At 38.0% G+C, this 20,345-nt stretch overlaps 1 protein-coding gene across 7 annotated transcripts in view; it reads right to left on the bottom strand.

Annotated features, from left to right (window-relative positions):
• The window catches only part of ORC3 (origin recognition complex subunit 3), a 65,382-nt gene that overhangs the window by 29,755 nt on the left and 15,282 nt on the right, over positions 1-20,345 (bottom strand). For 6 of the 7 annotated variants that reach the window (XM_043438993.1, XM_043438991.1, XM_043438995.1 and 3 more), the window contains 6 exons: positions 20,051-20,202; positions 17,682-17,815; positions 15,888-16,047; positions 14,535-14,648; positions 9,173-9,306; positions 8,672-8,735 (listed from right to left, as the gene is read on the bottom strand). In XM_043438993.1, the coding sequence (XP_043294928.1) occupies positions 8,672-8,735; positions 9,173-9,306; positions 14,535-14,648; positions 15,888-16,047; positions 17,682-17,815; positions 20,051-20,202 (758 nt within the window). The remainder of the gene's footprint in view (positions 1-8,671; positions 8,736-9,172; positions 9,307-14,534; positions 14,649-15,887; positions 16,048-17,681; positions 17,816-20,050; positions 20,203-20,345) is intronic. The other variant, XM_043438992.1, reaches the window with a different exon arrangement.

Genomic DNA, 20,345 nt, shown 5'->3' with positions numbered 1-20,345 from the left:
GCCTGGCTTGGAGAATTTTAGCATTACTTTACTAGTGTGTGAGATGAGTGCAACTGTGTGGTCGTTTGAGCATTCTTTGGCATTGCCTTTCTTTGGGACTGGAATGAAAACTGACCTTTTCCAGTCCTGTGGCCACTGCTGAGTTTTCCAAATTTGCTGGCATATTGAGTGCTGGCAATGTGTAATACAACCGTTTAAATAAGCCATCTCCAGTCACATAAATTATGTCTGTCTGTCATTCATTCAAAAATCACTACTGCTTACTCAAATGACATGGCCACCATCATTAAGGATTACTTTTTTTACAGCAGCCAATGACTATGTAAAACTTAAATATATATTTATAGGTAAATAAAACATGATTTGTAGATTAATATGTGCCATGATACTTAGTTCTTGCATTTATTTCTCTTCTTTCCAGAGTACTATCACTTTCTTGTCTAGAATTGTATGCACGGGGTGAAGAGTGAGCTCAAGAAAACTAAATGAAAGTATGTAAAAGTGACTAAATTTATGCAACTTATTCCTTTCAATTAATTCACCGCTCACTGAAAGGTAGTAAAACAAATTTTAGGATTAAAATGCATCAGCTGTCCAAGAACACAGCATTTTCTTATTTATTATCTTGACAGAACTAAGCGTTATTTTTCTTATTAGAGAGAAATTTTAGCTGAAGATGATTCCCACGCTTGACTTCTCACATGGCAGCTACCTAGAGAACAGCAAACCATGGCTTTCTCCCAGCTCCCTGGGTGGAAGGAGTGCTAATCTTCTCGTCTCTCTCAGCCCTTTGGGCTCCATGCTGCTACCCTGGCATTTATATCAGAAACATTTGAGGAAGGGTTTGGATTGAAACTGCCAATTTCTCACACATTACCCTGTTAACGCCTAGCTTGTCTGATCACATTTGGTAGTTTGCTTGGAGAGATTTCTTTTTTCCTTCCCTTTTATTATTTTTTCAAATAGATTTTCCCCCTTCTCTTGTCTTTCAGATCTGCATCAAAACAAAACAAAACAAACAACAGAAAGAAGAGGCAGGCGGAGGTGAAAGGCAGGTCTCCACCACACTCGGGGTGAGCATGCTAAACGGTCACCACGAGTCCTTGCCCCGCCTCTAACCTGTTCTGTGACTTCAGATACGTCACTTCTTTCTCTCGGCTCCAGCTCCTCACAGGAATTCAATAAAATAAGCATGCTGTATCAGGTTATCTTTCTAACAGCAATTATGTTACAACTTTTAAGACCTTCTCTTACTTTCAGCTCCTAATGGAGTTTAAATCTAGTTGGGCACATAAGCTTAGAGACATGAAATACTGAAAAGTCAAAATAATAAAACTTCAGCTGTCACCTGCAAGAGACTGAATTTCAGTCTTCTAATACCATGAAGTTTAATGCTTTAACAGGATGCCACACAGCTTTAAATAAGATTTGAATAAAAATACACAGACTTATTTTCTTACACGAGGTATATGAAATTAGTCACTCATTACATAATGAGCATAATTAATTTCTTGACAAGACAGGATCAACATGTATAGCAAATTATTACTAATATAGAATGTGGCTGGTTTAGAGGGCACAAGATTAAAATGGGCCCAATCTTAGATATGATGTTGGGACAGGCATAAAAAGTACTAATTGGGAAAAGCTGTTATAATTCTCCCTCCACCAAAACATTTCCTCATAGAAAGCAAGAGAATTTTTCACTACTTACTAAAAAAAAAAAACCAAAAAAAAAAACTTCTCAGTATATCAAAAACTAGTATTTTTATTATAAGATAAAAACTATGCAAATATGATATGAGGCCAAAATCTTCTAAGCTCTCCTTAATATCTGACTTCAAACAAAATTTCAGGCACAGGAAAGAGTAAAAATTTTCTTATTATGGTGAATTTGAAAGTTCTGTTTAAGGCATGTCTGACAGCTCAATTTCTCATGAAATAGACTTTCATAAATTAAAGATTAAAGTTAAAAAAAAAAAGAAAGCTTGATTACTAAAGCAAAACTTTGGAACAAAAACATTATAAAAATATATACAGTCACTGTTCCTGCTGTTTCATTTAAATCCTATAGCTGTTTACCATAATAAACTGCCTGATTTAATTTCATTTAAACCTATACACTAAAATGAAATTTTAATGAGGAATCTAAATGATTTAACCAGTCAGAAGAAAAGTTATTAATCTGTTTAATGAACAAATAAATAAAAATTTTAGCATTCTGAAAGAAACTTCAAAGATTATTTGTTAAACTTCTATTAAAGGTTTGAAAGCTATTGGGACATCAGAAGTTTGAATTAATGGGAGCTTGAACCAAGTCCATTCTGCTTAAACTTAGAAGAACCTACTTGTGAGCTCTGAGAGCATACTTTCCAGGCATTGTACACAGCTGCCTTGGGCAGACTACTCAGAAATGAGAAAATGCGCAGTCTTGACTCTTTCAACTATACGTGGCCTTCTAATGTCTCACCTTAGTTTGAACTTCTTAATGAATCTTCTACAAATGTACATGGTTAAGTTAGCTAAATTTTTAGATTTAAGTACATTCAAAAAACTCATTCCTAAAGTTTATGAAATACAAAGCTGGTATATAATTTTAAAGCAGTTATTTATGAAACTAAGGGTCCATAATCTTAAGGGAGTTGAAGTGAGTTTTTCTGTTTGCTTTTTTTTTTTTAACATCTTGATTCCAGTCAGAATACAAGTGAGATGAATCATTTGTTAGGCTGCCATTTACTAGCTTAGTTCTACACTTAAGAAAACAAGGTAAAGGGAGACAATAAATGCTGTTTTCTTCTAGGGAGTCGTCTGGGCCAGTGGTTCGCAAAGAATGGTCTCCAGCGCAGCAGCGTCAGAAGTGCCTGGGGCCCTTCTGGAAACGCAGACTCCTGGGGCTGAGCTCAGGGGGGCACAACCAGAAACGCTGGGCGCAGGGCCTCGACACGCGTTTCAGAAGGGGTTCCGGTGTGTGCTACGGTCTCCAGCAGTCATTGAGAGTAGACAGCAAGGAGATTCTTAGAGCAGAAGCAATCTTGATATAAAGAATATAAATTTCACTAGATTACACTTTGAGATCTATGTCTCAGAAATGTAAGTGTAGAAAATCAGCACAAAACTAACAGGAGGTAGGTCTATATAACGATATGCTCTACATGACTGTATAAGAGGATTATATATTCTTTGTTGTATGTTCTACGTTATATATCCTATGTCACAGAATATATAAAACAGTACATTTAACTGATATCTTAATTTTTATCATGGTGAAAAATAAATAGTAACTATTACTCTTGCCTGGGAAATCCCATGGATGGAGGAGCCTGGTAGGCTGCAGTCCATGGGGTCGCAAAGAGTCAGATACGACTGAACATCTTCACTTTCACTTTTCACTTTCATGCACTGGAGAAGGAAATGGCAAGCCACTCCAGTGTTCTTGCTTGGAGAATCCCAGGGACGGAAGCCTGGTGGGCTGCCGTCTATGGGGTTGCACAGAGTCGGACACGACTGATGTGACTTAGCAGCAGCAGCATTTCTGATTTACATTTATAAAAGTTTTATTCTTCTATTTGTTTTAAACTCACTCTCATTTGCTGAAAAGACTTTGATTAACACTAACCCTATGGAGAAATCATTACTAGGGATTATCCAGATTCAGAGACAAGGCTATTAAGGGTTAAACAGGGTAAGTGGTTTCCTTAAGTGCACAAGGCTACGGAGCAGTGGGAGCTCAAACGCAGGGTTTCTGAGGCGAGTTGTCCCCTGTATCACGCAGCACCATGTTACTGACTATCATCTGGAATCGTCCCCTGTATCACGCAGCACCATGTTACTGACTAGCATCTGGAATCGTCCCCTGTATCACGCAGCACCATGTTACTGACTAGCATCTGGAATCGTCCCCTGTATCACGCAGCACCATGTTACTGACTAGCATCTGGAATCGTCCCCTGTATCACGCAGCACCATGTTACTGACTAGCATCTGGAATCGTCCCCTGTATCACGCAGCACCATGTTACTGACTATCATCTGGAATCGTCCCCTGTATCACGCAGCACCATGTTACTGACTATCATCTGGAATCGTCCCCTGTATCACGCAGCACCATGTTACTGACTATCATCTGGAATCGTCCCCTGTATCACGCAGCACCATGTTACTGACTAGCATCTGGAATCGTCCCCTGTATCACGCAGCACCATGTTACTGACTATCATCTGGAATCGTCCCCTGTATCACGCAGCACCATGTTACTGACTATCATCTGGAATCGTCCCCTGTATCACGCAGCACCATGCACCATGTTACTGACTAGCATCTGGAATCGTCCCCTGTATCACGCAGCACCATGTTATTATCATCTGGCATTCCTTTCCAATTGTTTTTATTATAGAAAAATACACATAAAATTATCAAGTATTTTAAACCAAAACTATAGAAAGATAAAAAGAAAAACATCATAATAAGAATAAAATATTCAAAGATATTTTTGGTCTAAACTAGAAAAACCAATAAATTAATTTTTCAGAGATAACTTCTGTCCCTTGAATTCAGCAGGTAGCCAACATACAATTTTTTCAGGTTAAAGGTGCAAATCTTTGTTGCTCCTTCATATTTCTTACTATGTAAGTCCCAAGAAAATACACCTCTAAATGATTAAATATGCAATCCCAAAAGGAATATGGCAAAGATGATAACAAACAGGTCTGACAACTGTAACAAACATAAGCACAGTACAAATAAATGCTTAGAAAATACACAAAAAGTTACTGAAAAGCAAAGTTAATATTAGACTATAATGAACAGGTTCAAAATTGGGAAAGGAGTATGCCAAGGCTGTTTGTTGTCACCCTGCTTATTTAACTTATAGGCAGAGTACATCATGCAAAATGCCGGGCTGGATAAATCACAAGCTGGAATTAGGAACGCCAGGAGAAATATCAACAACCTCAGATGTGCAGATGATAACCACTCTAATAAAGAGGAGAGTGAAAAAGCTGGCTTAAAACTCAACATTCAAAAACAAAGATCGTGGCATCCGGTCTCATCAGTTCATGGCAGAGAGATGGGGGAAAAGTGGAAACAGTGACAGATTTTATTTTCTTGGGCTCCAAAATCACTGTGGATGGTGAATGCAGCCATGAAATTAAAAGATGTTTGCTCCTTGGAAGGAAAGCTATGATAAACCTAAACAGCACATTAAAAAGCAGAGATATAATTTTTGCCAACAAAAGGTCCATATAGTTGAAGCTATGGTTTTTCCAGTAGTCATATATGGATGTAAGAGCTGGATCATAAAAAATGCTAAATGTTGAAGAACTGATGCTTTCAAATTATGCTGCTAGAGAAGACTCTTGAAAGTCCCTTGGACAGCAAGGAGATCAAAAGAAATAAACCATGAATATTATTCATTGGAAGGACTGATGCTGAAGCTGAAGCTCCAGTCCTTTGGCCACCTGACGTGAAGAAATGACTCACTGGATAAGACCCTGATGCAGGGAAAGACTGAGGGCAGGAGGAGAAGGGGCGACAGAGGGTGAGGTGGTTGGACGGCATCAGTGACTCAATAAACATGAGTTTGAGCAAACTCAGGAGACAGTGAAGGACAGGGAGGCCTGGAGTGCTCCAGTCCATGAGACAGCAAAGAGTCAGACACGACTGAGCCAACGAACACGGCAAACTTCTGCAACAGGCCAGCCTAGACATTCTCTCCTTTTGTCATCTTAATGGTTAAAGGTACTCTTTAAAAATCCCTCTTGACCTCCGAAAGTACACTCTTGACAGAAACTTCCAGCTGGAAATACACTTGGCAACTCACTGACTGAATAGAACTAAGCTGTCTAATCTTAAAAAACTCAATAACATGCACACATCCTTTCCCGCTGGTTCTTAAATTTCCTCTATATTGAAATAACCTACTTTAGTGTCTGAAGACTTCCTACACTGCTCTGAAAAGATTACAGACTTTATTAAAATGATTATTAAATCCAATCTAAAAGTGATTTTATATTATGGCCTAGTGTGGATTCTGCATCAGAAATAATGTTTGATAAAGGCCATTTTGCATTGTGATTACGTATGTAAACTATAGCTGAACAACATCAAAAAGAAGCCATTCTCAATATATTTTGAGAATTTTTTTACAAGGAGGTAAATTAGTGTTTACCTGTATAGAACACATGCCCTCCAAAAACTAACATTCTTTTATTCAAAATTTAATACATAGGGAGCCCAACCTGGTGCTTTGTGACAACCTAGATGGGTGGAGTGGCAGGGGAGAGAGGCTTAAGAGAGAAGGGATACATTCGTATATAATTATGGCTGATTCACACTGATATATGGCAGAGACTACCATAACATCGTAAAGCAATTATCCTCCAATAAAAAAAAAATTGAAAATAGTTTGTATCAGTAAAACCCACAGAGTGCTAGGGCTTAACTTCAATCTCATCTTAATTTTAGTACAATTTTCTAATAAACTTTTTCCTTAAAAAGATATAAAGAGTCTGAAAATAAGTGTACCATCATACGTTCTAATTGTAAGGGACTTGTTAAATACATGAAGGTACATTCATTCAATAAAATGATGCCACTCTTATAGCTATCTGTAAAAGAATAAAATTAGAACATTCTGTAACACTATATATAAAAATAAGCTCAAAATGAATTAAAGACCTAAACAGAAGACTGAAAACCATAAAACTCTCAGAAGAAAACAGGCAGAACTCTGATCTAAATAGTAGTAGTATTTGCCTGGCTCTGTCTCCTAGGGCAAAGGAAACCAAAGCAAAAATAAACAAATGGGACCTAAATTAAACTTAAAGCTTTTGCAAAGCAAAGAAAACCAACAAAACGAAAAGACAACTTACTGAATGAGAGTAAATATTTACAAATGATACTACTGATAAGGGATTAATATCCAACATATATAAACAGCTCATACAACTTCAAAAGAGACAAACAACCTGATTAAAAAATGGGCAGAACCGAAGAGACATTTTTCCAAGGAGTAAATGCAGACAGGCGACAATTACTTGAACATCCTCAACACTACGGATAGACCAGGAAATGCAAATCAGAACCACAATGAGAGAGCACCTCACACCTCTCAGAATGGCTATCATCAAACAGAACACAAGTAACAAATGCTGGCAGGGATGTGGAGGAAAGGAAACTCTGGTACACTGTTGAGGGGAATGTAAACTGGTTCAGACAATGTGGAAAGTAGTATGGAGGTTTCTCAGAAAACTAAAAACAGAACTACTATATGACCTAGCAATTCCACTTCTTGATATGTATCTGAAAAAAAAAACCCAAAATACTAATTTGAAATGATACATGCACACAATGTTTAACCTAAGTGTCCATCACCAGATGAATGGATAAAAGAGGTGGGGACTACATATACAGTAGGATACTACTCAGCCACAGAAAAGAACGGCATTTTTACCATTTGCAACAACATGGATGGACTTATAGGGTATTATGCTAAGGGAAATACGTCAGGCAAATACTACACATCACTTACATGTAGAATCTAAAAAACAAACTAGTGAACGTTACAAAAAAAAAACAGACTCACAGATACGGTTACCAGTGGAGAGAAAGAAGGGTTAGGGGAATGTGATTAAGAGGCACAAACTGCAATCTATAAAATAAATAAGCTACAAGGATATATTGTACAACAGGGAATATGGCCAATATTTTACAACTATAAGTGGAGTCTAGCCTCTAAAAATTATAAATCGCTGTATGATGTACACCTGAAACTTATGTAATATTGTATATCAACTATATCACAATAAAGAAAGTTAATCTAAAAAAAAAATACAATGCCACTCTTTAGTAGTGATATAGAATGATTTCCAAGATTAAGAAAACAAAACAAAATACAAAATAGTGTATGTATTTATCTTCTGTAAGACAGGGGAATAAACCTCCAAAATATATATAATCACTTGTTACTTGTATATGTGGAAAATATCTCCAGACTAATACATAAGAAACTAGCAACACTGGCTGTATTCAGGGAGGGTAAGCGGGTAGTTGGAGGATTAAGGTGGAAGGGAGAGGGAGGCTTTTCACTGTATATTATTTTTGCCTTTGAATTATGTACCATGTCCAATTATTATTTATTTAAGAAAGAAAAAAATTCCCTCTTTTGATATTCCCCATGCTGTATAGCTAACTCATAATTTTCTAAGCTCATCACGTCTTTCCTGGCACTATATTATCAATATGTAATGATATTTTTTTTCCAAATCAAATCAATATCCACTTAGCAGTGGGGCCCTAAGTTGCATGGCTTCTATTTCTGACAGCCCTTACAAGAACATTAAATGAGACCACCTACAGATTCCAAAACCACTATGTGGAAAAGAAAGTTGAGATCTGCAAGTGTTTCCAAAACAGACCACAGGAGAAACCTCATGTTCTAGCTTTTCCTTCTTGATTTAAAAAAAATAAATAAAGTCTTCCTTTAGAACTGAGGTTTTACATCACCTTTAAGAATCACATTTCTATAGGATTATCAAGATCCAATACTTCACTATGCAAAGCATATTAGAGTGTACAGTTTTTTAAAAATAAAACTCAATAAATTTTTTGTGTATATTCTTTTTAATGAAGGGAAACAAAGAATAAAACAGCAACAAATATATCTATAGTCCTACCTTCAAAGATTTGTCACTGGTCAACAATGCAACTTGCTTTTCTGAAGACTGCTTTTCCACATACCTAAAATTTTTACCACCGCATACACAAAAACAGAGAATGAGAATTTTAAATACTTGAATAGCATACGGAAATAAAGACTACCTAGATTGGTGGCCACATTCTTTCATTTCTTTTCAAAAATAAATTCAAGTCATGGTCAAGTCCTTAAATCAGGTACATTTCTTAGTCTAGGGGTCTAATATTAAACAAAGGTCATAAACCCCAGAAACAGGAAATGTTACTTATAAAAATTAACTAACAAAACTGCAAATTACGACCCCCTGCAAAAATATTTTTCTTTATGCCAAATGTCTCAATTAAAAACAAATGTGTTTTATTTTGCTTTAAATAAAAAAGTTATTTTTCCTTTACCCACTTCAAAATTAACTGGCTCTGAGATCCCTTATTTTGCCCCAAGTCTTTGACAAGATATACTAAATATGTACTTCTCTTTTTACCTTCTAAATGATGGAAGACGTCGGATGTTTTCACATTGATTAGCTGATAAAAAACGTATTCTTCTCTTGGCTTCTGGGAGATTACAGCACAGAACACTGAGGGGCTGGGAATAGAAATGTTCTAATAGAGAAAGCTGAAAGAAAAGTGAAGATTCAATATATTTGCTGTATTTGGCAGTAAATCTCTTGCTCCATGTCTGCTAAATATTAAGGTGTTTTTTTTTTTTAAACAGCGAAAGTATTTATGGCACTAATATATTTAATAATGTCACAATAAAACTGCAAACAATGCATAAATGTCTATACACCTAGAATATTTTAGGGCTCCAATTTTGCAGACAAGGTCAGAAAATTGTAATTTCTGAAGTATAAACTGAAAGAAACGAACATAAGTGGATAGATCAGCTATCCACAGAAGCTCCTTACTTACAATAACAATAGCTGTGATGGAGACGTGACTGTGGTGTGATCTAACAGTCTAACAGGTGCTCAAATATTCCTAAGAAAATACCAATCTAAAATCAGTGTAAAAACTGGTCTGCTAAATAAATAAAAATGCTACAAGAGCAGCAGCTTTGCTTACTGATAAAAAAAAAAAAAACACGAAAAATGACGCATGTCCAAAGAAAGTGTATCTTTTAAAACTCAGTTTTGTCATGGAGGAAAAGACGGCACATATTTGGTAGATACATGTGGTCCAGGAATTAGAGTGCTGTGGTCTCTCCAGTACAAGGGGGACTGATTTTCCAGCTTCTACCATAACTCGTAAGATGTATTTTACAAGACTATCCACATGTTAAAAACTCCTGACTCTAAGCAAGCTTCTCACAACCAGTTTGGTTTTTCCGCATACCTTGTACCAAAGAGAGAGCTCCCGAGAGAGTGTAGAAAACTAATTCTGGTCACTGGAAAACAGTATTCACCCCACAAATCCACACACTAACACCCTCCTTCCTTGCTGACATACGGTTACATTAATGGGATTATATTTATTTCAAAGTTAGCACTACTTTCTAAACATGAGAAAAGTAAAACCAAACACAATATGGGACTTGCTGGGGAGGAGGGATGGAACCAAGTCACCTGAGTTAGAGGACAGCTGTAGATGAAACAAGTGTATTGTCAATATTTGGGTCAATTAACAAGTTGGTTGTATCTACCTAATGAGGGAAGAACTTAAACATATAGCGATTATATGCCCTATTGCACCTCCTACAGAAACAAAGACTTACACATAGTATTTCCCACTGATGACTAAAACATACATTCAAAAAACTAAATTTTAAACATTCAAAACATGAAAATTATGGCATCTGGTCCCATCACTTCAAGGCAAACAGATGGGGAAACAGTGAAAACAGTGACAGACTATTTTCTTGGGCTCCAAAATCACTACAGATGGTGATTGCAGCCATGAAATTAAAAGACGCTTGCTCCTTGGAAGAAAAGCTATGACAAACCTAGATAGAGTACTAAAAAGCAGAGACATTACTTTGTTGACAAGTCAGGTCCATATAGTCAAGGCTACGGTTTTTCCAGGAGTCAGGTATGGATGTGAGAGCTGGACCATAAAAAAGACTGAGCACCTAAGAACTGATGCTTTTGAACTGTGGTGTTGGAGAAGACTCTTGAGAGTCCCTTGGACTGCAAGATCAAATCAGTCAATATGAAAGGAAATCAACCCTGAATATTCATCGGAAGGACTGATGCTAAGCTCCAATACTCTGGCCACCTGATGTGAAGAGCTGACTCATTAGAAAAGACCCTGATGTTGGAAAAGATTGAGGACAGGAGGAGAAGGGGATGACAGAGGATGAGACGGTTGGATGGCATCACCGACTCAATGGACATGAGGTCTGAGCAAGCTCTGGGATGTGGTGAAGGACAGGGAGGCCTGGTGTGCTGCAGGCCATGGGGTCACAGAGTCAACACAACTGAGCAATGGAACAGCAGCTGAGGATCAGGAAAACTGGATGGATGGGGTACTGAGATTCTGCTGTCTGATCCTGGCCAAGCTACTTAATCTCAGTCTCTGCTTCTCAAGGGCAAAACTGGAGATAATAATACATATCAAAGGTTCAATGTTAATACTTAATAAAGTACCTAACATAAACAATAACAATAATCAGGAACCTAAAAAATCATCTAATCGGATCACTTCATTTTACAGATGAGAAAACTGAGACACAGAAAGATGAAGTAACCTGGTTAATATTTTAATTATTAACGAACAGTCTTTATTCACACTCATTCCTTTCTGTTTTTGGCTGCCTGGGTCTTTGCTGCTGCACTTTCCCTGGCTGCAGTGAGTGGGGCGATTCTCTAGCGGGCGCGTGCAGGCCTCTCACTGTGGCGGCCTCTCTTGCCGCACACCAGGCATTAGGCACACAGGCTTCGGTGGCTGCAGCACGTGGGCTCAACGCTCCCGGGGTATCTTCCCCGCCCAGGGATCAAACTCGTGTCCCCAGCACTGGCAGATGGGTTCTCAACCGCTGGACCCCCAGCAAAGTCCTAATGTGCTTTTTTCCACTCACGTTCTCAATGGTATGTGAGCCTACAGTTTACACTTCCTTTTCCTTCGACCGCAGTGAGATATTCTCCTGCTGGTCTTCCTTCCCGTTTCTAGCGTCCTTTTCTGTGGCTCACTCACAGGGAGCTTGCCTTCGCGGCCTGCTCTTGGTCCTTTCCTCACTCCTCTAGGCAATACTTCATCCTCACGGCACAGCTTCAACCACCTGCCTTTCAATGATAAATCCTAAGTATTTCTAGTCCAGATCTTTCTCCTGGGTACAAATTTTTATATCCAACGTGCCCTAAATTTACCATCCACAGAAAGAAACATCCTTTTCACAAATGGGTCCTTGGCTTTATTTTAACAGGTACACTTAATAAAGGGTACCAAACTCCAAACCGTCTGCTAAGCCAGAACCTGTGTGTATGTAAGACACTCCTCTCTTACATATCCCATCAGCCACAAGATTCTGTCTCCTCTTCACATCTGTCTCCTCCTCCCTGGTCCCACCATCACCACCCTAGTTCAGCCCTCATCCTGACTCGTCTGGACTGCCATGCTGTGCTCAGCTGCATCCAACTCTTTGCGACCTGTGGACTGTAGCCCGCCAGGCTCCTCTGTCCACGGGATTCTCCAGGCAAGAACTACTGGAGTGGGCAGCCATTCCCTTCTCCAGGAGAACCTCCCAACCCAGGGGTCAAACCCAGGTCTCCTGCACTGCAGGTGGGTTCTTTGCCATCCGAGCCACGAGGGAAGCAGGACCCCTCCCACGGAGCTCTCTCCCTCTGCCGTCGCCTTTCCAGCCTCCACCCAGCAAGCTCCTGTCCTTGGGATACACTTCTGTTCACTGTGGAATCCCCAGGCATGTTTCTCGAACAGCACGGACTACTCAAGAGCTGCACTTCTACTTTTCTGCCTCCTTCAGCAAACAATAAGAAATTTGAGACAGAGATTTCTTTGTCCTCTGTATCTCCAGGGCTTAGCGCAGTGCTTGACTTACAGTAGACTCTCCATAAACACTTATGAAGTAAATAAGTAAATGAATGAAATGAAATGAATGAGAGAAGTAAAATTAGAAAGTTGTTATATCTCAATTTCATTTAATATCACACTTCCCTGGTGGCTCAACTGGTAAAGAATCCACCTGCAATGTGGGAGACTGGGTTTGATTCCCTGGGTTGGGAAGATGCCCTGGAGAAGGGAAAGGCTACCCACTCCAGGATTCTGGCCTGGAGAATTCCATGGACTGTGGAGTCCATCGGGTTGCAAAGAGTTGGACACGACTGAATGACTTTCACTTTCTTTTCACTGCTAAGGTAAATAATATTTTATTGCTTTAAAATACTCCTTTTAAAAAGTCTAAGTTGAAAAAACAAGACACATATTCGCCATAAGAGCTAACACTCTTGTGTAATAAAACACTATAGTGTTTAATGTAAAGGAAGAATACATCAGAGTAAAGAAATAATTTGTAATCTTCAAGGCACCACATGAACATGAAACATCCTACTGTACTCTTGGGCTGAAGATTACTAATACATAGGTTTCAATGAACTTGACAAATAGCATGTGTTCACAACAATTACACTTTGCTAAGGTATTTCAGGTAGTGGCCAAGAGAAGGAAGTACTATTAACTTTGAAATTACTGGAGAATGGGGTCTGTTTTTAAATTAGGTGTTATTTAGATTAGGTTCATGAATTTTCTTCTGGCAATTTATGAAACCTTAGTGGAAATGCATTCACAGTATATAGGAATAAATAAAATGAACACACACATGTGCAGGGCACCACAAGCTACAGTCTATAGCCAATTTTTATAGACTCAGGAACTGTGACGGAGAAGGCAATGGCACCCCACTCCAGTACTCTTGCCTGGAAAGTCCCATGGATGGAGGAGCCTGGTGGGCTGCGGTCCATGGAGTCGCTAGGAGTCAGACACGACTAAGCGACTTCACTTTCACGCATTGGAGAAGGAAATGGCAACCCACTCCAGTGTTCTTGCCAGGAGAATCCCAGGGACAGGGGAGCCTGGTGGGCTGCCGTCTATGGGGTCGCAGAGTCGGACATGACTGAAGCGACTTAGCAGCAGCAGGAACTATAAATCATTTTTTTACACCTTTATAAAGGATTGTTTTAAAAATATATTTCCTTGGCTCTGTGGGGTCTCAGCTGCGGCATGTGGAATCTTCGCTGCACCATGCAGGATCTTTCCTTGTGGTGCATGGACTCTCTAGTTGCAGCACACCGGCTCTCTACAGTGTGCGGGCTTAGCTGCTCCCAGGCAAGGGGGATCTAAGTTCCCCAACCAGGGATAAAACCCACATCTGCACTGCAAGGCAGATTCTTAACCGCTGGACCACCAGGGAAGTCCCAATACGTTTAAAAAATGTTTAAAAAATACGTTTAAAAAATATGTTTAAAAAATAGGAAGATGTTCAACAGAGACCACATGTATCATGCAAAGCCAAAAATAGTTAATATACAGCCCTTTGAAGAAAAACTTTGCTGACCCTTTATATACATCATTTCTTAGGTAGAAAAACCCATTAGTGCTCATCAGATTCTCAAAAAAGTAAGTCCCCCCCTCCTCCCCCACCAAATGATTAAGAATCACTGGAAAGTAGAGAGGTCTTTTTCAATTTTTAATGTTCTAATTAACATATTCCCTACATTTTGATGCAAGATAACAAAGGATTCACCGAACACAGAATAATATAACTTGAATTTACATAGCCAGATCTTGCCATTTAAAATGCCTAATTATCACACTAAAAAGTCAGTCTGAAATAACACAGAAATTTATTTAGAATCATCTTGTGAACTTTCAAACCTACTAGTGTCTTCTTACCTGAAGTCCTTTTATAAAGTTTTGAATTGAGAAATCATGATACAAAAAGATGTTGGTCAGAGTCTGCAACACTTTTTCACTTAGCTTAAACGGAAACTGAGTTGTAAGAAGAAGCTGAAGGAGAGAAAAGGAAGGCAGGACATACTCTCTGTTAGTCTTGACTCTTCATAAACATCAAGTAAATAATGAGGCAAAAAGTGATACTGTAACACAGTACCTATGAAAGCCATACCAGTAGCTAGACTTTTTGTAGGACAAATATCGACCAAAACTTTAAAATAATTTATAAAACAACAGAAGTAGTTATTCATTCTACATCTTCAAATCAAAGATGTCCATCTTCCTCCATCCAATTCCTCATTTGTAAAAGTTATATTAAAGTCTATCAAAAAAATATCATCTATACAATCTCTTTTCTCCCTTCAGACGTCACTGAAGAAGCTGTAGGCTTTGGCAATTTTTATTATTTGATAAGATTTCTTTTTCATCTATGCACAGTAATGAAGAGTAACACATTCAGTAACACTGCTGAATGAGAAACCTAAAATTAACAGGTGTCTATTTAAAAATTATTAAATTGGTAAATTTGTATCACTCAGCTAATTTTCAATGGCTGCACTGAAGATTTTAAATCTGAAAATGAAGTCATACTAGGCTTTTCAAACTGAAGCAGAGTTATAGAAGGCCAACTGAATTTGGTCACAACCAAGCAACTTTAAATACTGTAGCTGGAAAAATTTCCCTCAGCTGTCAGTGGATACCACCTTTAAGGGGAAAAATGTCAAAGTGGTTATCAGATAAGTGGGAGGTCATTATGAGTTTAAGTTACACAGCAGCTCAAAGCACTTCTTCAAGGAGCTGAGCTCAGCGACAATTCACAGACAGTCAATACTCAAGAAGAGCATTTCCACTCAGGCAGAAGCAGAAAGCTGAGCTCTGGGAATACCTTAGTACTTACTTTTTGTCATGAGCAGCATGACAGGGAAGAGTCCATGAAAACTCCAAATCATTTAACATAAAATGTAAGTGTCAAAACATTGCTACTGTTACTCGGGAGTCATTAAATTCTGTAAAAATTTATTTTAAAAACCTGTAATTTTCCATTGAGTAATGACTAGTTAATAAGTAGGTAGATATAGAAAGATATGATTACTTTTTCCATAAAGCTTCTATTTTAAGTGACGAGACCAAACTATACATTATAAAATAAATAAAAATACTAAAACATGTGTAGGAACATATACAATATCATAGTGAGACACACAGAAATTTATCACTAACGTTTATATTTATAATCTACTCTTGGAAGTTTTCTTTTCATCCTATTGCACTGGTACAAGTTTTTCTTTTTACCTTATCAAGTACTGTAGTCAGGTGCTCCTTACAAGACAAAGACTGGAATAGTTCTATACACAACAGAGATGATACCGCATGAGGAAGCAGCCGATGGATGACAACAGGAGATGTGGCAATTCCAAAAATGAGTATTAGTGGAAATTCATGGAGATGTTGACTAGTTTTCAAAGGAAGTTACAAAAATGGAAAGTCTTTAGCAAATATATTTCAATACATCATATTTTAAAATAAGACCACCTTTATTTAATGCCTACTTTATAACACATTGCTAAGGAAGATCATTCTAAATAATAAAAAATTTTAGGTCATTCATTTTCCTCTGTTATAGGAGCACAGAACTAGCTATTTCCCAGACATTTTAGCTCTGAAATCCATCCATTTAATAGATCCTCTCATTTTAGTAGTAAGAACATGGTGGTCCAGAGAGACCGACTGCTTCCCTCTTAGGTTATACAAAATCAAGTGTTTAAAGAAGTGTCAGATACTACTCAAATTCTCATCCAAAGTTTGAGCCATACCTACAGTCTTCCTCATGGTTAGACATCTAGCCTAAGAGTTCAGGAACACGAAGCTCACTAATGTATGGACATTTCTACACACTATGTCATCCCGCCATAATAGCTAAGCTTTAGAAAAATTTTCTTAAAAACATGTAAGATATTTTTAATGGACATAATTTAAAATGTTACATCCTTTCCCTGCATTCTTAACTCACACTCACTGAACATGCTTTATTCTTAGCATTACCAGGACGAACACAAACGCCTTGCGCAGACCAGAGCAGCAGGGCTCCTTAGAGCTCCTTAGATCAGAGCCCTCTGCATCGTGGCTGGGGATTTTGTCTGTTCCCTCCTATTGGCTACTGTTTCTCACTCTTCTCCCGGTATGCAGGTCTCCTTTCACGGTATAAAGTGCTAGAACTCTATTACTGCTTAAGTTTTCCCTTCTTACTTTCAATAGTAAAAGCAGTCCCAAGTCTGAGTTCCAAAAAGTACAGCTTTTATATCACTATTCTGTACTGTGCATTTTTTCAGCATGTTAAATCTGTTCAGTGTCAACATTAAGAGAAGTCTTAAGAATCTGGAAATCTTAGTTTCAAATGGGGGGTGGGGGAAGGTCTATCAAAGTAAGAATTATATTAATATTAGTAGATTCTCACACAATATAGGTTTATGCAAATGTAGCTGTAACTATTAAGCAAGTTAACATACAGAAGATGCCAATATAAATTACATCGAAAAAATGTACCATGAGAAAAGCATGTCACTGGGTTTTTAAATAGGGTTAAGTTATTTTAATTCCAAGTCTCACAGGATTGTCTTGAAGTTCCAGTAAGATCCTAAGTTGTTTCTCATTAGAAACCCATATAAAATAATGTTATTTAAAAAAATTTCTTGCTCAGTAGAGACATGTGTAACTCAGACCTAAGTGGAAAGGTATCAGAAAATAAGACAAGAATAGCTCAACCTGGAGTAGCTCATCCATCTAGCGGGCAGGTAAGAAACACACAGCCTCGGGAGAGAAACTACATTTCATTCTGCTTTATCATTCTAATAAAAGCTGGCTAACTTGCCTTTTGAGTCTCATTTTTGGATCAAAAAGCACATGAAAATCTGATAGGAGGTTTTAAACATTCTATTTTATAAACAATTTGAAACCATAATCCATTAGCATCAAAATGAAGATTAAACTGCTATGCATTTTCTCTGCAAAAGGTTGTTTTTTGAGTTAAAAATTACAAGTCTTCTTAATAAAAAGTTTTGTGAAAAAGCCAGAAGATATGCCATCTACCTGCTGATAATGATAAAATCTTGGAGTACTTTTGTGGTGAAGCTTTCCATATCCTTTAGGATAAGCACAACAGGAGGAGACTGACACTGGCAAGAAGAAGTCCTCTTTTTCCTCAGCATTTTGGGGTCTGCCTTCTTTCGAGCCATGGTGGAAACAGAGAGTTAAAAGTAAGCTTCACCACCCAAACAATGCTATAAGGCCACAAGTTGATATACTGTCCTTCATATTTCACAGTAACATTATTTCTTTTATTTCTCCCACATAATAAAGAGAAATTCATTCCAACAGTTATTAGCAGTATCATTCTGTGTCTGACATGGGAATAATAACCAAGAAGAAAAAAAATTCAGTAAAATCTATAACTCATGTGAAATATTTATATTTCCTGCTGTCTGAGAAAATGACAAGAAAAGCATGGGGAGAAGAGAATATTTTCTATAAAATTGATTTTTCTGTTCATAGAATGTTATATTTTGCTTTGCTTAGGGGAAGAACCAGTGTTTCTAATTAAAAACTATAATGAGGAACACTACTTGCTGCTCCACTATTGTGAAATTTCAAGTTGAAAAACATCTTAAATATCATCTGATCCAATCCCAACTTTTAAAGATTTCTGACCTAAATCTCAGGCAGTATTTGATTTCCAGAAACAAACTGTGGATCAAATTAACATATTCTGGTAAGCATTCAGTCAGTCAGTCAGTTCAGTCGCTCAGTCGTGTCCGACTCTTTGCGACCCCATGAATCACAGCACGCCAGGCCTCCCTGTCCATCACAAACTCCTGGCCGGAGCTTACTCAAACTCATGTCCATCGAGTCGGTGATGCCATCCAGCCATCTCATCCTCTGTCATCCCCTTCTCCTCCTGCCCCCAATCCCTCCCAGCATCAGTACCAGTTTAATAAATGAAGTTTAATAAACTTCATTTATGATGACTTCAGCAAATACATTCAGCAGAAAATGTTACTACAGTAACTTTTCCCATACCACCTGGCTACAACAGCATCAGAAACTAAGACTGTGGCTTTTATGGTGCAGTTATTCATGAATCATCTAGGTTACTCAGTTTCACCAGAGATGTCATGGTAGAATGAAACTTCTATTTATAGTATCTGCCTGTTAAACATACTTTACTTACAGAGCATTTATTCCTCGAGAACGCCAAACAGGGAACACATGAGATTTATACATTATGTGTGCGTATATATATCTGTGTGTGTACCTCTTGATGAAAAGTGAAAACGGAGAGTGAAAAAGCTGGCTTAAAACTCAACATTCAGAAAACGAAGATCATGGCATCAGGTCCCGTCACTTCATGGCAAAAAGATGGGGAAACAATGAAAATAGTGAGAGACTTTGTTTTTACGGGCTCCAAAATCACTGCAGATGGTGACTGCAGCCATGAAATTAAAAGACACTTGCTCCTTGGAAGAAAAGCTATGACAAACTTAGACAGCATATTAAAAAGCAGAGACATTACTTTGCCAACAAAGGTCCATCTAGTCAAAGCTACAGTTTTTCCAGCAGTCATGTATGGATGTGAGAGTTGGACTATAAAGAAAGCTGAGCACCGAAGAACTGACACTTTTGAACTGTGGTGTTGAAGAAGAATCTTGAGAGTCCCTTGGACTACAAGGAGATCAAACCAATACATCCTAAAGGAAATCAGTCCTGAATGTTCACTGGAAGAACTGATGCTGAAGCTCAGACTCCAATACTTTGGCCATCTGATGCAAAGGACTAACTCACTGGAAAAGACCCTAATACTGAGAAAGATTGAGGGCAGGAGGAGAAGGGGACAACAGAGGATGAGATGGTTGGATAGCATCACCAACTCAAATGCCATGAGTTTAAGCAAGCTGCAGGAGTTAGTGATGGACAGGGAAGCCTGGCGTGCTGCAGTCCATGGGGTTGCAGAAAGTTGGATACGACTGAGTGAATGAACTCAACTGAATATATAAATATGACTATTCCTCATCAAACAATGGGTACTGAAAGCATGGTTCTACTGCACAAAATTAAATGACAAGGAACCCAAGAGATAATATATTAAAGTTAAAGCCACTGTCATAGAGATAGAATCTGCAGCAGAAAAAATTCCTGATGCTGTTTTGTCATTAGATGACATTCTCCCACAAATAAAATGACCCTGTAAGAAACTAAAAACTAGGCTGCATATCGATAAAAGAAAACTTCTAGATTCTAGTAACCTTAGGAAAAACAAGTAGCTACTACTAAATTAGCTACCTAGTGCTGCATAAACATATCCTTATTAGATGAAAACAGTGCTAATTTCACTATAATTCCAAGTCTCTTCAATCATATGCCAATTTCTTGGCAAAAAAAAAAAACTGTCAGTTTACATTTACCTGTGTGACACTCATATACCAAGCGGAAAGAGAATCCATTGAATAATGTACATTTTTCTGGGTGACCCGATCACTTTCTTTTTCTTTGGATTGCACATCTACTTTGCAGTCCATCAACTGTGAGACCAGCTTTTGCAAAAAATGTTTCATATCTACAGAATATAAAACATAAGAAAGACTATTCCCTTAAAACAAATCTAAGACACCTGAAACTTTTTGATTACTATCTCAGTAGAATAACATTTAACACATTAACTATTAAGGTTCATTAGTATCCTCTCCTTAATATTTAAAT

This window comes from Cervus canadensis, chromosome 20, assembly GCF_019320065.1.
Source record: "Cervus canadensis isolate Bull #8, Minnesota chromosome 20, ASM1932006v1, whole genome shotgun sequence".
Taxonomy (NCBI): Eukaryota; Metazoa; Chordata; class Mammalia; order Artiodactyla; family Cervidae; genus Cervus; species Cervus canadensis.
The sequence above is the reverse complement of the archived record's forward strand: the minus strand, read 5'-3'. Positions and strand labels throughout refer to the sequence as shown.